The sequence below is a fragment of the Trachymyrmex cornetzi genome, unplaced genomic scaffold (genome assembly GCF_001594075.2).
Source record: "Trachymyrmex cornetzi isolate Tcor2-1 unplaced genomic scaffold, Tcor1.1 scaffold1051, whole genome shotgun sequence".
Classification (NCBI taxonomy): Eukaryota; Metazoa; Arthropoda; class Insecta; order Hymenoptera; family Formicidae; genus Trachymyrmex; species Trachymyrmex cornetzi.
In genome coordinates this window covers 477,215-494,273 of record NW_017295600.1, presented here as the reverse complement: position 1 = coordinate 494,273, position 17,059 = coordinate 477,215, and the positions used below count along the sequence as shown (strand labels likewise).

At 34.7% G+C, this 17,059-nt stretch overlaps 1 protein-coding gene across 3 annotated transcripts in view; it reads right to left on the bottom strand.

Annotated features, from left to right (window-relative positions):
• Positions 1-263: 263 nt before the first annotated feature.
• LOC108759692 (protein abrupt) overlaps positions 264-17,059 on the bottom strand; it is a 17,546-nt gene continuing 750 nt past the window's right edge. Inside the window, exons 2-9 of one of the 3 annotated variants that reach the window (XM_018505268.1) lie at positions 15,814-16,008; positions 15,478-15,732; positions 15,242-15,377; positions 15,029-15,100; positions 3,329-3,510; positions 2,732-2,951; positions 2,479-2,593; positions 264-1,981 (exon numbers count right to left, since the gene is read on the bottom strand). In XM_018505268.1, the coding sequence (XP_018360770.1) occupies position 1,981; positions 2,479-2,593; positions 2,732-2,951; positions 3,329-3,510; positions 15,029-15,100; positions 15,242-15,377; positions 15,478-15,732; positions 15,814-16,008 (1,176 nt within the window). In that variant the 3' untranslated portion in view covers positions 264-1,980. Of the gene's footprint in view, positions 1,988-2,478; positions 2,594-2,731; positions 2,952-3,328; positions 3,511-12,406; positions 13,679-15,028; positions 15,101-15,241; positions 15,378-15,477; positions 15,733-15,813; positions 16,009-17,059 lie in introns of those variants that run through there. The other 2 variants (XM_018505260.1, XM_018505253.1) reach the window with 2 other exon arrangements.

The window sequence follows — 17,059 nt, the reverse complement described above, 5'->3', positions numbered from 1 at the left end:
CCCCTTTATAAAAAACATATATTATATATATGTATATATATATATATATATATATCACCAAATCAACAAATAAATATCCTAAATATATTAAATATGTGTAATATATGTAATATGCTCTCCCAACAAATAATATATAAGTTCATCTATTTCGTTAATAATATATATATTAAATATAGTAATATATATATTACTATAATATTTATAATATATTTATATTATTTTATATTTATACATTTATACTATGTATTTATATATTAGGCGTATTCTATGTGAAAGTCTACCCTTGTATCCCGGTAGGATCGGACTGGTCCGTCCGACCATGCTATTTTTTAATAACATTTCTTATTCTTTTTTTTCTTTATAATATTGCCTTCTCACTATTTATCACCCGCCTTCACTCTGGAAGGGTGCGTTCTCTTTCATTAGAGCCACACGGATCTCCTCCTTCGCATGTGGTCGCAGCTCACAGCCAAAACCAAATGAATCTTCCTAGTATACATATGCTCTTGCACAGAACCGCCCCTTCGTGCAGCATTTCGTAATTCGCCCCTACAGCTGTGCTCTTCTGTCTCTCTTTTTTTTTACGTGTCGCATGAAGGAACCGCATTATTGCACGGAAAAGAAACGTATTGCGTACCAGATAGACTTACCTGTTAACAAGAGAAACGCGCACACACGAAGGGACGATTTTTTTTCCGGCAAAAACGCAGCCATATAACCATGTAATAATCCTTCATCGCGTCTCGTTAACTCGTTAACTCGTTTTTCTTTTTAAATTCTTCATTTACAATCAGATGTCCGTATTGCGAACCAGATGAATGCCCATGAAATGAACGTTTCTCCTCTTGCGCTGCCCTTTCACTATTTCCATTTAAAAAATGTTCACGTTAAAGAGTGAAAAAAACGAGTAAAAAGCATAACACACTACGACGTTGTCGTCATTAAAATGAAAATAGAAACTGAGGAAAAAGTTCACGATAGGGATAATGTTTCGCCCCGATAAATTCGCGATACGGACATTTGAATGTATATCCTAAGTAAGCCCGATATTGACGTTTCTTTTTTTATTCTACTCAAATATATCAAATTTTCTAAAGCTGTTAGTCGTGATTTGTAAATATGAATAATTTTAATCACTACGAAGCAACCAGCAGCTTCCAAAAATGATATACTCTGTATACTCGTGTATATTCGGAGTACCAATTTAAGATCCCATATAATACGATTAATTTTGCTACAATATAATCGAAGAATCACTCATTTCCACCCTTGTTAACTTTTCTACTCTCAAAACAACGCATTTCTACTATTTTACGCGAGTTTGTCAAACACTCTATTCAATGTATTTATCTACCGTGCTTGTGCTTCACAAACTGCGTTTCCAGTGTATCTTTTATATAAGCATGTTAATCTCTTTCTTTTTAGAACGTGCGAGAAAAAATCGATCGTTCCTACCATGAAAATCTGAAAATGTTCACGGCAAAAAAAAAGAGATAAAGAAAGTTAATGAACGTTGAATATTTAACGTTTAGACCGTATATCGAAACGATCCGTAATATTTTCGCTTCTTTTTCTACCCTTCTAGGATTAGATTTCGATCGATGCAGCTGGCTAAACCAACAATTAAATATATGAAGCCGTCGCCGTTCGTAGGGTGGAATGAAATACGCCGTGAAGCGTGTGCAGAGGCATCAACTTTTCAAGACCTGCCTGCGTGGATGACGTGAGAGACGAGTTGCCTCTGTGCCCTTCCTCGTGGTTGCGCCGTAAACGTCCGTCGACACACTGCTTGTTACTATTATTGTTACAATGATCGCTGTGGCCTCGCTGGACTCGGGAGCGCTGCGACGAGTGGACCATATCAGATGGAGGGTGCGGGAGGACGCTACGAAATTGAGGGGCGGGCTGCACCCTACACGCACCCTGGACCCCCTCTCACTTGTCCTCAGACTCACCCCGCGGTGACGTGTCCGTGTCCTGTCTATCGCTGCAATTAGATACGAAAGGAATACGAAGATAGGACCTTTTTTACATATGGCCATATAGATCCCGTTTACATCCATAGACTTATGTGTGAAAGATCTATACTAAAACCCAAGATAAGTTCAGCCACCAGTCGTTTACATCGTATGTCGTTTACATCGACCTGAAGTATTTTCGCGGTCTCAACGTCGTGGTTACGCCTTTAGCTCTTCTTTTATAATCGCAAATCTGAGATTATGTTGATAGTTTGACAGTTAACAGTTTGATAGTTAATTTGATGGTCAACCTTTATAGATCAGGTAGCGTGCAACTTTACTTTTACATCAAAGTTCTGTTAAAGGACGAGAATCAGGTCACCCATCAAGTGTTTATGCATGTTTAGCATGGGACCTAAATAATTCAAGTCAAATTTAGAGTATAAACCGCGGTGTGAACGTAGTCATAGAAGAAAACCCTGTTTATGCGAACGGTGGTAAAAAAATCGTCGAGGCTTACCATATGTATCGTATAGACTTCATCTTGAGTGCGGTGGAGTTCTCTTTGCACTTATACGCCAAAACCTGTTTCACGCTGCTGACGTCTACTGACGGAAACCTTGACGTTACGTAAGCTACAACAACAAAGATGTAAACTAAAGTTAATGCTTGGAAAGAAAGGTTCACAGAACTGTGTTGATGCGCGTTCAGGAAAAAAAATTTTCTAACATGTTCTTTGACGCGTATGCTTTCTTATTTCATCGCGCACTTACATATAATAGCTTGAACCTTAGCCTTGTCAAGGGCAGGTTTCACAGGACGTTCGGTAGCCGTGCCGGCACGGCTCCAACGTTGACCAGTAACAGAGCACGTCGCCAGCTCCGTCGGGCTGAACAATATCGCGGCTAATCCACGCGTCAACTTGCGATAGTCACTCCACTTGACGGCCCTTAGTTGTTCCTCGCATACAGCTATACCCTCACCTAAGTGGACCTACAAGAAACATGAGAAGAGCATTAACATTCTATAAGGTCACGGTATAACATTACTATCACATTAGTCACATTTTTAAAAATAGAAAAAAAAGGTAAAATGAAGACACTTAAACCAAAAAAAAAAACGTTAAAAATATTGCTTTATCAAATGCGTACGGAAACGTGTATATAATGCAAACGTGTATATAATGCAATACAGTTGCCAGTAAATACTAACTAATAATATAATATAATATCAATATTAACACACTCAACAATGTAACTGTTACGTATAGCAAGTGTTATGTTATATTTGTTGAGTGCGAAATTATAACATTATGTTACTGTTAAATGATATTTACTGGATTACGAGGGTATCAGATTTACAATACTGACCACGCCATCCGATGAAGATTCCTCGAATCCACGGAAGGCAGGCATCGCGGCTGGTGGGGTAGTTCTCATGTCTAAAGGTCCAAGCCAATCGCTCCTGGAGGGTGAGTTTCTGTGAACGGACGGCGACGAGTGTTTGCCACCTCTGGTTCCGAGCCGCGGCCTACCACGACGTACTCTTCGCGCTGTAATCATCAATTGCAAAAAGACATGTGTTTAATTTCGTGATTTTCGAGTGTCATCGTAAACCTCGTAAAAAGAATGCTGGACCTACTTATTATGTGTAGTTATTTCTGCGATGTACACCAAATGTCAAACTCGATGATTGCTGTTTTAGAAAAAATAATTTTACGCTTACCGTTTATGAAGAAATATTCAGAGAAACTATCTTTTCGTGATATGTAATGTACAGATAAAGAGAGAGAGAGAGAGAGAGAGAGAGAGAGAGAGAGAAAGAGAAAGTTAAAAAACAAATGTTCTCCGAAAAGATGTCTTTATTTTTTTTATGTAAAAGGATGTCTATTTCTTTTATGACAATGTATCTTCTTAACTTATCAAATTCAGTAAAATATTTCAAACTATATAATATAGTATTCTCAAAAATATAATAACTTAATAATTATATGACACTTCAAAGGGTCACAGGAATGTTTCTGCAGACAAAATAAATTGCTTTCACTGAACTTTCGCCGCTGTTAAAGCAACACGTTCATAAGATACTATAGTTATTGAATATCATCACTGTAACAATCTCTTAATTAACCATTGCACAGGTAAAGAGAGAAGGTGCATAAAAAAAGAATTAATAAAGTATCACAAACTTTCATCAAATTTTCATAGAGTCCACGCAACCTGGTAACTGTCGAAAAGAAAATCTTGCAATAGTTCCATTGCTCATTTTTGCAATATTTTGTATTTTCAACTAAGAAGAGACAACCTTACCATTAATTCTCTATTAAACATTAATTTCACATCAAAAATGTAGTTATATATTGATAGTTATATATTGTGTTTGCACCAATATCTGGCAATAATGCCCTGACGATCCATCTTCGGCGTTGAGAGAACTCATCGGTTAACTAAGTCCGTTTAACATTACAAACATCAATGTCTCAAGAATGTCGTAACAACGGTATCCTGTGGTGAAGACCTCCAATGTCGGAACGTCTCAACTTGATCGATCTATCAATTCAACAAATGCTACGGTCCTCCAACGAAGGAGGGAGGAATGTCGGAGATCAGCTGCGGCGGCAACACCAGGGTTTTCCGTTGTAACGATGTCAGCTCGAGGAGGTCGGGGGCGGTCGCGTGGGCTGATCTAAGATGTCTCCGTAGATTACTGTTGTTGCTGTAGAAACGGCCACAGCGCGGGCAAGGCCGCGGGGTATCCCAGGTACAGACCGGCTCCACGGCGCCGGTAACACTCGATATCACTATCGATGCCAATGGCGATGGTCCCACTGCCTCCGTATTGAAACCAGTGGCTGCAACACACCAGCCGACCAATCTAGATTAGTTCCTCTGTCCATCCGCGTCCATCTTCCACCAACACTTCCGCCTCCTCTATTCATCTTTTTTTCTTTTTCTTTTTATTTCTTTCCTCTCCCTTAACATCTTCTCTCATTTCTCGCCGACCTTGCTGCTAAGATCGGAGATCCACGGTCTAAATTTGAATCCCCGATTGTCAGACAATTACGATATCGCAATATCTTGAGGTGATGCTTGCAACTCGAATCTCCTAAATTGAAGTTTCTCTCTCTCTCTCTCTCTCTCTCTCTCTCCCTCTCAGCTAGGATACTCTAGAATATCATTTTCTCCAACATCGCCGTTGTTGCATCTTAACGTAGTTGTACTATTTCGAACTTGTCCATTTATGTCGGTGAGTATTCCGACATTTCTAATAATGCGTGTTTACTCATGTATTTATGCTGTATATTTAGAAAAAATATAAAGATATATATATTGTGTAAAGTTATATTGAAAAAAATTTATTAACTTTTAATGAATACTTTTTTTAATAGTACTAACTAAATATTTACTGAATGTAAATATATATTTATTTGGTATAAAAATCCTTTATTTGTCATTTTTTTAAATTTAGTAAATGTTTATGCAAGTAAATGTTCAGTTAGTACTATTCTCAAACCAATATTTATGAACATTTGGTAAATCTTTTTTCAGTGTATGTATATGGTTCAAGGTTGATTCGTTGCAACGTAATTAATCTTTCTTTTCTACACAATCTCGTAAAAATAACGCAATGCATATTCCGTACAAATGTGAATTACTTTATTCAAATGTTATCGTTTGACAAAATTTTGGGTACAGAACGAGTCGCTACGATGGGATATTGCGCTAAACCAGACAGAAAGTCTCGCGATTATTCAACGAGAACTTGTTTTTCGTAGCCGAGAAGGTTCACGGGATAATCTCCTTTTTTTCTTTTCGCGATCGAAACACGTACAAAAACACGAACGTAAGATAGGAACATCGCTATTATAGTAGGATTATGCTTAGTATCGTATTTTGCGACAACTGCGAGAGACCCACGTCAATCGAGCAACGGGGGACAGCCCCGTTGACATTGCGATAAAACACTGAGATTCTCATGTTGCCTGCGTGTCGCAAAAACGCGGGGACGAGGTGGAAAGCACACTTGATTACAAATCTATGGCTACTTGATGCACCTGTCGCTAGCGAAATTAACGCACGTTGTATACATGTATAGAGTTTATACGTGATGCGACTCAAGAGTGCCGCGCGATCCTTCGCAAGCTTTCTTCGAGATAACCATTTGTGCATTTTTTTGGAATAGATTTTTAGAATATGAAACAAAACTATATTTTTGTCGCGAATAATCGAATAACAAATGGGATTGAGACAACTAAGTCAGTGATGTAATCAATATGTGCTTTTTTAAGGACAAAAGCTCGATTCGAATATTTTAAAATCGTTTTAGTTTAAAATTACATTAATTATTCATTCTATTAATTCACATCGAAATAAAAAAATTATACGTCGTAATATAAATTTTTCGATTTACGCCACACAAAATGATAGTCTTTTTAAAGCTATATCTGTAAAAATTGAAATTAACAATGAATCGCGTTGGATCGGTACACACGTGTTAAAATATTTCGTAAATTTTTTAACATCAGTGAAAGTCAAAATAAATTAAATCACTCTATTATATTAAAAAATGGACGGCAACATATAATACTATCCATCTTCGCAAATATCACGATTTGCATTAACTCGTTTGAATATCCACCTTAAAATTTTCCTTTGTGATCTCGTAATAACATAAACTTAAAGAATAACATAAAAGCTATTTATGACGAATAATGAAATATGGAGGTAGCCTCTATAAAACTTCATCATTCGTTCAGTAATCACAACAGTCACAAGAATCTTTGCTCGTTGCGCTTTGCAATAATAGTGAAAAAGATGAATTAAATTGTGTTTGCGGCACATATCTATGCACAAAGGTTCAAGTCTTGCTCCAGATAATCTCCGATAAATTAAGTGCAGCGTATGTGCAGTAAATTGCAAGCGTACTTGATGCAAGCTCAACGATGCTTAAGCTACTTGTAGTGTTGGGCCTCGGATACATGCGCATGAATGCATTTTTGTACATGTAACTACTTCTAAATGTTTCTAATAAATCGTGTAAAATAAAAGAAATACTAGAAAGATATATCATAGAAAAATATACAGATTACATCTGAAAGTTATGTTGCTATCGGCACATTTATGTAATTAATACATAAAAAATTGATCAAAATTATTTATCATGTTATTGGAAGTAAAAGTTACATATTGTCTAATATATTCTCTCGTTATCAGTTTCTTTTACGATAATAACTACAATTTGCAAAAATATCTAAAATGTTTCACAATAAAAACATATTCAAATTCATAACGTCTGCACATGTATCCAAATACAGTCAAACCACTTTGCGCCCATCACCGACTGCTAGTCAGTTAAATATAACGCAGTATTGCATAGTTATCATAAATAAATTATTATCGTGGCGTATCAAATTCTTACGAAGAAAATATTTAGCGGGAACTTTAGCCGAAAGTAAAATATACATCTCTCGGTAAATATCGTATTATGAATTCGCGTTCTTTTTTTGATGCAGAGCTCATTCTGTCCAGATAATTGCTTATTGAAAACAAGAAGAAGATCTATATCTTAAAGCGTAAATCGGAGAATTTGCACTTTCTTCCGCCAACTTCCGTCGCGTTTACATTAAGCCAATAATAAGTCACTTTCGTAGAACCCATACGATCAGCCTAAAAAGAGCACTTCATCGTTTTCTTTTATTCTATCAGTTTCGTAACTATAAAATTGTTTCACCTAACGAGTGTCCCGATAAGAACTAGCAAGAGTCGTATTTATTCTTAGTTATAAACGCTACTTAAATAAATAAATAGCCAATATGCAAAAGCAGCTGTATTTAAAAATATAAATAAATTAGATATTAAAACTTCTGTGGATTCCTCCTTAGCCCCTTAGTTACGAATTGAATGTTTTAAAATGTGCTGAAAAATTACAAATCCTATAAAATCAAGGGAGAAAAGTAAATCTAATTGTAAAAGAAGTTAAATCCCTATTGCTGTAGGGAAAAAGGAAGTTAAATCTCTAAATCTGTACTGTTATAAATGCAATTATATCCATCAGTCATATTTAATAAAAATGGTAGATACTTTACTTCAAAATCAATTAAAATCCTTTCTCCTGTAAAACTAGCGAAGTGCATTCTATTTAATACATAATAACTAAAAAAAATGAATTTTTGATGTTATATTATACACGTTTTGTTAACTAAAACAATGAATTTTTCTTAATTTTCAAAAAAAAAAAATCTTATTAATAGCTTAAATGAGAAAAATTATATATACAAGTTTTTTTCGCTTATCAAAAAAATTTAAAGTACGGATAATAACTTTTGTCAATAGCTACTCAAATACTTATCATTCAGACTTCAATTAGACTTAATAAAGACTACCTAAATTTAAAGAATGAAATACCTAGTAATCGAGAAATTTTATCCCATCACATTAAAAAAAAAATCTATACAAACAGGAAGAATTTACTCTTTCATAAATCTCTAGAGAATTCAATTTTCTTTTTGTGTACTATCTTGGAGTTTCTATTGAGAACCTCGATAGGTTTCTCGCATACGCAATATTTTTTTTTTTCTTTCACGCGTTGCAAAGAGGAAGCCGATACGAATTTTCTCATCAATTATCTGTTCAGAAATTCCGCCAAGTACAAGCTACTGTACTTCACTTCTTTCCTCTTTCATTTTTCTTATACGTCTTAATTCAGTACATACCGCGCACTCACACTCGCACTCGTCGAAAATCAGTCGTATGTATACTTTTGCAATGCAATTGCCGTTATAATTATAATTATATAATTATACGTGGGATAGCACGAGACGCTATTGACCTACCTTTTTACTTAGAGAATAACTTACTTCGGATACGCCATGATTCGAATAAATATCATACTTAAATATTAGCGTGTGTGACTACTTTAGAAGCGAAATATTCCTCGATACGGTCATATTGGAAAAATTGCCGCTATTTACATCGAAATTTCGCATTTTTGCCTCTTGAACGTACTCAAATCTAACTTTATTTCTTAAGCTTATATATTTTTGAAAAAGTACACTCGTAAAGGATCGACATGACGATCGGAGAACAGAATTTAGATAAAAAATTATGTAGATTATATTGCGTTAAAAAATGCGGTTTCTCATTCGAACGAAGACATCACGACGTATTTATGATATTACTACAATTTTAGTCTTCTCTTCAATTTTTTTCCTCAATAGGTCAATAGTCTTACCTTAAAAGTATTATTACGCTCACGCATGAATTCTATCTAAGAATTTATGCGCTAATACCATATAGGGGATTAAAAATTTATTTTAAGAATTAATACGATTTTGTCATAAGATAATAATCGTAACATGATAATAAAAAACATTAAGTACCATATATTTTTGCACACTGGACTTGTTTCTTAAATTGTAACATATATATTAATTGAAAATATACCTAGAAAATATATTAAAAACGTGTAATCTTAAAAATAACAGTCCATTATATTTTTGAAAAAAATACTTTCTCAAACAAGATATAATACGAAACGAATACTTTCCCAAAAAAATATTTTTTCAAAATATTTTAATACTATCAATCTCTCTTTCAATTTAGATATTCTAACATATTAATACTGATAACCACAATTCCAAATAATATAAATTTCATTGAATGCATGAAAGTCGCATTTTTATGACTAGAATAAAATTTTTCATTTCGAATTACTGAGTAAATAATAATGTAAATCAATTTGTTGCGAAATACATTTCGCAGTGCTACAAACTCAAAATAGAAAGATGTTCATCGTTTAAAAGAGAAACCTTCTATCATCTTCCCTCAAAGTAATATTCCTTACAACTACATCTATATCAGTAACAGCTAGCGATCGAATACACGAGTTACCTTTTTTTTTTTGTGTCGCGCATACAAATTACATAATAATTTACATATATACAACATATAATTAAATGCGCTAAAAGATAATGGTTTTCATGACCGTGAAAAGCAACGCACGTCGTAACGCACGTTGCAGGAAACTGATATATGTTTTTTTCGAACATAAAGCTTTCTCGAGACAATATACATGCGTCCAAAGTTTTTTGGATTAATGGTGATAATAATAGTAATCGTAGTAGGACAGTAGTAATAGTAGTAGTAATAGTTATAGTAGTAGTAATAGTAGTAGTAATGGTGGTATTGATATTGATAATAATAGCGGTAGTAGTTATTGTAATAGCAATAATAATCGTAACAACGCATGATACAAATGCTAAATCGCAGTAGGATAAAGTTAAAACTTATTATCGCAGACAAAAGATACTTTTTTTTTCCAGTGAGCTTGCTGTACCTACTCATCGAGTTCTTTTGGAAAAATGGCAAGTACTGTTCGTATTTCATCACTAAGAGATACTTCTCACGGCATATGTGTACATATGTCGCCAATATCCCTCTTCATTTAATATACGGTAAATTGCATTGTTAGACCCAAAAAATACTATGCAAAATTCTTTGCGAGTTTTTTTTTCTATTAGCTGTAAGTGTGCTCGTTCAATCGATAATATTATCGTTTCATTTCATTTTTGTTTTCTCTCTCTTTTTTTTTACTTTTCTTGTTTTCTGTTCTCTGCTGTCTCCGTGCTTCGGAATGTTTGCACACCATTTGAATTCGTAATATAATCGCAATTATAACAGTGAGTGTTCGAAATTGTATTGTGATATTAGCTAGATAACCGGTTTTAATGCCCAGCGAAGTCCGGCCTGTCAAATGATGCTTACTATTATGTGACATTCTGTAACACATCACTCTGATATACACAGTATATGGATCTCAGGCAAAGGATCGAGTGGATATCAAAATGATTAAAAACAAATACTAAAAACAATTTAATAATATAAATAATACTCTTGTAAATATCTATTATAGATTACTTACTGTTAATATAAAACGAGTTAGTAGTAGAACGAAAAATGTGATATTTCATCAAATAACATAAAAAAAATACCTGTCTTTCTCTCTTGTTCTACAAGATATTGTATTATACAAATCAATAGCTGGATTGTTATCTGCGTAGTTGTATATACATTACATATAATATAACATTATACATTATATATAACATATATGTATGGTATTATAATAAAAATACATTAGAAGAAGCACTATTTAGTATTGAAAGAAGCAAAATGAAATCTGTATATGATCCGAAGCCTGAGAGTTGATGAATGTAACACTGCTTGGCAAATGTATAACAATATTATAATATGATATGCAACATTTATAATCTAATCTTATTTCGGTACTAATTGTCAGTTGTGCTGGGCATCCATTCATATCGTAAACAAAAATCTTGAATGTATATTCGTAGTATGTATGTTTAACTTGTAAAAAAACATTGCAATCACTTACCAATGTAATAACAGATAATAAAAACCGTTTGTATAATATCGGCAATCTGTGTTAGTTGCAGTCGTTGCAACGTCCCAGTACTATTGTAAGTTGTTGTATGTAAATATATTATAATAATATATAGCTGCATCTGTTTAGTAATTTGATTGTATGTGAGGTAAGGAGCCTGTTATATGAATGGTACGACTTATAAAAAGTTACGATTCTAGGGAACATACTCTGTGTTCCATTTCCTAGAATCGTTATTATAAATCGTACTTATGGAACTATTGTCATCTGTAAAATATAATATAAAAGATCCTGAGTTGTACTGTGTGGTACTATGGCTATGGAATTGTATGGCAGATATCTATGCTGGTTTACTTTTATAGAAAGCTGAAACTGAATATCCTGTTAAAAAATAATAGAAGCAAGTTGCGTGCAAGATAAAAAAAAAGGCAGAAACGGATGATTATCGGAATCATCGCAGAAATAAAAATATATACATATATTGAAATTACAACAATTGCATATTAATACCAAATCTTTAAAAAAAAATCTTATAAAATCTGTAACACTATTTCTAAAAAAACCTTTTCCTTCCTGTAAAATACATATAGCGTCTCTTTTACAAAGTTACTGCTACATGTATAAAGCTGGTGCAAAATATTTCTTGATACATAAATACTGTGATTTAATATTTAAAATATTAAAAAAGAATCGCGTTTCCCGATTAAAGTAAATCAAAAATTAAATACACAAATTCAAAAATATAACTTAGATATATTTATTATGTAAATATATCATGAGAGTATTACAATCCCTCTATATATATAAATCTGTCTACGGTAATAAAAAATAAAATAAGCATCCTTATACTATTTTCATAAATATATATATCATTGAGGTAGAAGTACTTGAAAGACAAGCCTTCCACATTTAAAAACAAGAAACCAGCAGAGACATTGCCTTCTTATTATATATTGTTAAATTCAATCTGCTGCATTATTGCGATCACGGTTTGTTGATAACTCTGTTAATAATAAATATTATTACTCTGTTGAGCTGTCAATTGGCTGTATATTGCAATGTATGCATGTGAAAAATATATCATGTACGAGCTATGTCATTGCACATTGCGTTGCAATAATAAAGTAAATATAATCCTCTGTAAGAATATAATATTGTAGTAAATATCTGTAGTCTGTATAACACTGTATAGCATTAAATAAAACAACAAGTATCCGGCTGCAGAATTATCAGTACGAGGTGGGATGGCTGCTCCACCATCGGCATTTTAGTCGTTCTCTCCCTCATCAGCGTTCATCTTTACGATGAATAGGCACGGGACTTTTATATGTAAACTAGTCTCCCAAACCTATATACACTGTCGACCTTCGTATGATCATTCGAATGATCTATGTAGGCGTTTTATTACGGACGAAAACAATGAAGTACGCGACCGTCAATCGGATTTGACATCTTGTCTTCCACTCGTGTTCGTGCGACAAGAATTGCATACGCATTTGAAAAGATTAAAAATTATAAGTTATACATCTGCGCACTTGAGTGCGCAGGACCTGATTATTAAATACGGAATCAGCCTTGTGTCGTAACGTTATTTCTATCTACTTGTCGGTCAACTACGAAGATACGTTTCCTATTGAATCACAAGTTCACTAAACAATAAAGATAAACTCGATTCGTTACTATATCACAAAATGATACTGGGCGCGATAGATTAAAAAATAAATAAATCCTGTACACACATTAGTGATACGTAGCATCGAATTGCAACATCCCACTAGCAAAATGCTTTGAATCACCAATCTGCGCTACCTCTACCGGATAAGCATTATCGCCAGCTTGTGCCTGATACGATCTGAGCTTTGGTTCTGTGGTGTTCCCACCACCGCTAGTAGCCCCACCTTCCTCGGGAGTACCCCGAGTAAGTGGTGCAGGAGCCGCTAAAAGCACCTTATTATCCACCTGAGTCTGAGCTTGAATCTGAGCTTGTGTTTGAGCCTGAACTTGTGTTTGGGTCTGAGCTTGAGCTCCTCCCTGAACCTGCGTTTGTCCCTGTCCCTGTCCCTGGACCTGAACCTTAACTTGATGTTGGTAGATCTCTTCCTGACGTTGCCTGTCTGCCACACTGAGTTCGTGGAAACTGACCAGGTGACGCTTCAGGTACAGCTTGGTCTTGAATGGCTTGTTACATAGAGGGCAAGTGACACTCTGAGGGTTGTGGATGAGGCGCATGTGCTGCCGCAGGTTGGACAAGTTACTGTACATGCGGTTGCACACAGGACAGGGGCGTGGGTCCAGCGAGTGCAGTTTACGCAGGTCAGCTGCAACACACACACAACTTGCTCTAACCGGTAGCAGCCCACAGCATTGCACGTTACCACAACATAGCACCACGCCTTGTCACACCACGTATAATATCAGAATGATACCACCCACCACAGGACAGCAACAACCAGCAAACAACCCTATTTAGCGCTACCCAATTTTTGCTGCCTGCACGGTACAGTACAAAAAGGATCCCCCCGCAAGAGTATCACTTGCAAGGATGCGATGAGTCAAATATGTTTGGCAGACAAAACAATGGTAATGCAGTAAGAAAAAACATATAGTTTGAAAACAATGGTAAGCATGAATCGATGAATAATGAGAATCAGTAAATTAGTGAAAATTTTGTTTTGCATGTTTACTGTACATCTTTAATTTTTTTCTATTACGTATACACATAATGTTTTTAAACAGAAGATTAAACATTGTTACAGACATGTAGACACAGATTCGTAATTTATTTTGATATGTGGTAGCATAACAACTTTTATTAGTTGTAGATCACTCGATGAATAAATACAAATTTTGATTAATTATAATGATTGATTTTATAAGCAAAAAAGAAGATGGCGATCCAAAATAATTTTATGTGAATGGAAAAAATAAATATGTCAATATAAGATGTACAACATTACAGAGAAATTACAGATACAATCCCAGATATTACACTTTCATTTGCTTTATTCATCAACGACTTGATTTTAATGTAATTATAATGCAAAAAATATATATAACACTAATTATATCATTTCATCATATTATATCAATTCGATTCGAAGCAATATGTACAAGCCAATTTAAAAACTTGTCACATGTAAATATAGCATTTATAATTAGTAATAAAAAAAGCAAATGATTATAAGTCTTTGTTGATAGTATTGTCTGAGTGTTAACTTTTTAATAAGCAATTATTCTTTCTATATGAATGAGCTAAACATTTTACCAGGGCAATCTAGTGTATGTATATATGTATGCATTAATATACGTGAAGCAGGAAAACAAAAGATTATAAAGCATAAAGGGATGGGGTTGTTTTTGAATATGTACACGCAGGACTTGTTAATGATTCAAGTTTCCGGGCTATTTCGGTAACGTTCATACAACACAGCTGCTTAACTGCAAACTGCACTCTGTGGACTCAGGCCTGTTACAGCCTCCGAGTGTCAAATGTCTCCTACCACCTACCAAGACCTACCGAGCTACACACGAGCTTACCATTTCAAACCATCAAGATTCCTTTCTGCTTCCTTGTTTTTACTCACATTTGACATTTGTGATGTAATGGCTAGGTTGTTGCTGTTTGTAATGGTGCTCGCACTACCAAAAAATAATAAATATTGACTCACCTTGCTGTTCTTGATTCAATTCTGTACTCCCATGTGATGGACCTGGCATTCCTCCTTCTACGTTCTGGTTTCCTAAAATAGATATAAATTTTAGTGATTTGATATTTTCAACAAATAAGTATGAAAAAAAGATTAAAATATATATTTAAACAATTTATTGAATTTACAAAAAATATTCACATTTTAATTTTCAATAAACTAACTTGTAATTACCTTGATAAGATGATGGATAAGACGGTAACACTTCCATGCCACTATCCAAGCTGAGAAATCCACTGGGTAATGTATTAGCTTCCTGTTTAGGTGAGCAATCGTCATCACTGCCATATTCAGGTAATTCTATTTTTGGCTAAAAATAGAGTGCATATTAATATTATAAACATATGAAAACATCTCTGTGTATATGCACGAAACGTATCAAAAATATGTAAATGTATAGTGTAAAATACCTCAACGATATCGAGATCTTTGTAACAATCGAGCTGAACTTGAGGCTCGATAAGTGGGCGCGAACGTGGTGCAATGGTAGCACAAGGCGGCACAGTGGGTGCTGGACTAGAAACTGGAGGTGAATCACTTCTTTTACACAGCCTTTTTAGTGGTGGAGGGCTTGAAGGTGGTGGAGTTTTACTGCGTTCATCGTCAAAGCTTGGCGAGATCAGATCACGGCCATTTGATGCATGGATGTTATTTGTCTTCAAATGCTACAAATTTAAAAACAATGTATTTTAGTACATATGGCGTGACACAAATATCATGTGTATGCAAACTCGTATGAAACATACCTTTTCGTTGTTGTGCTGATTACTTTGGGAGTCGGTGAGGCCACGAATTTGAAGAGATTCAGCAGTACGTAGAAATGTAGGTAACTCTGCCTGCGAGATATTTACCTCTCCAGCGTACATAAATTCCAATAGTGATTGTAAATGTTCGAATTCGACATCGCGCATAAAAATTATCGGATGCTTGCAGGGATTGGTCTGCAAAATAAATCCCATGAAATTATTAATCACATGCTATATAAAATAATTTCAAACATATGTTATAAAGTATTTATCAAAAGAGAGCAAAAAAATTAACAAAATGAGAAAGTTATAAAAAAAGTTATCATGATTAATTTTGTTTTCTTGAAAATATCAGTTAGATATTATCATATCATAATAAAATTTATTTTCTTAAAATATCAAGTATATATTACATAATGATCAGTTTGATCAGATTAACTGTATTCACCATTATTTTGATTTTGCATAAATGACTATAATACTATAAGAAATCTTTTGGAAAAATGCTAACATTGTTGAGTTAATAATTTAATTTTACATATTTAGTATTTTCCATATTTAATTCTCAGTCAGATCTATTATCGCATAAGAAAAAATGCAAAAATCTTTAAAATCTTCTATAATTCATTATCTCCTCCTTTACAATTTCAGTCTGATATTGTAATGTCATATCATTTAGGTAATTGCACTCAATCATATCTCTTTGGTGAAAAAAAATATATATATATAAAAGAGATAAGAGAGCAGATTACGGTTGCATAATTTCGTCTCCAAGAGAGCGCGACCACCGTTCATTGAACAAACGTATACGGCCCGAGCCATCGGTCGTTTATCGACTCCCTCTGCCAGCTTTGCCTGGCCGGCGCGTTAATTGCCGGGCAGCAATTATAAATTTTGTTCGGCGCGGCCGCGAAAGGCTGGGGCAATCAGGGAAGGACAGGGGGAGGACAGGGAGGGGACGCGGGCGGAGGGCGAAAAGTAGATGCATGTCGTGATGTAACCGTGCGCACGAGTACGCCTCGTTTCGAAATGAGCCAGAGGCTCGACGAAAAAGATAAGACGCGTGAGAGGTCGTCTCGTAAATAGGTATTGTGTAATTTTGAAATTATTCATCGCGAGTCGCGAGATGAGACGAAGGAAATGCACGTTGTGTGTGCATATCCACATACACACACATACGCGCGCGCACACATCCATATACACATATGTATACACACATACATACATACATACATACATACATACA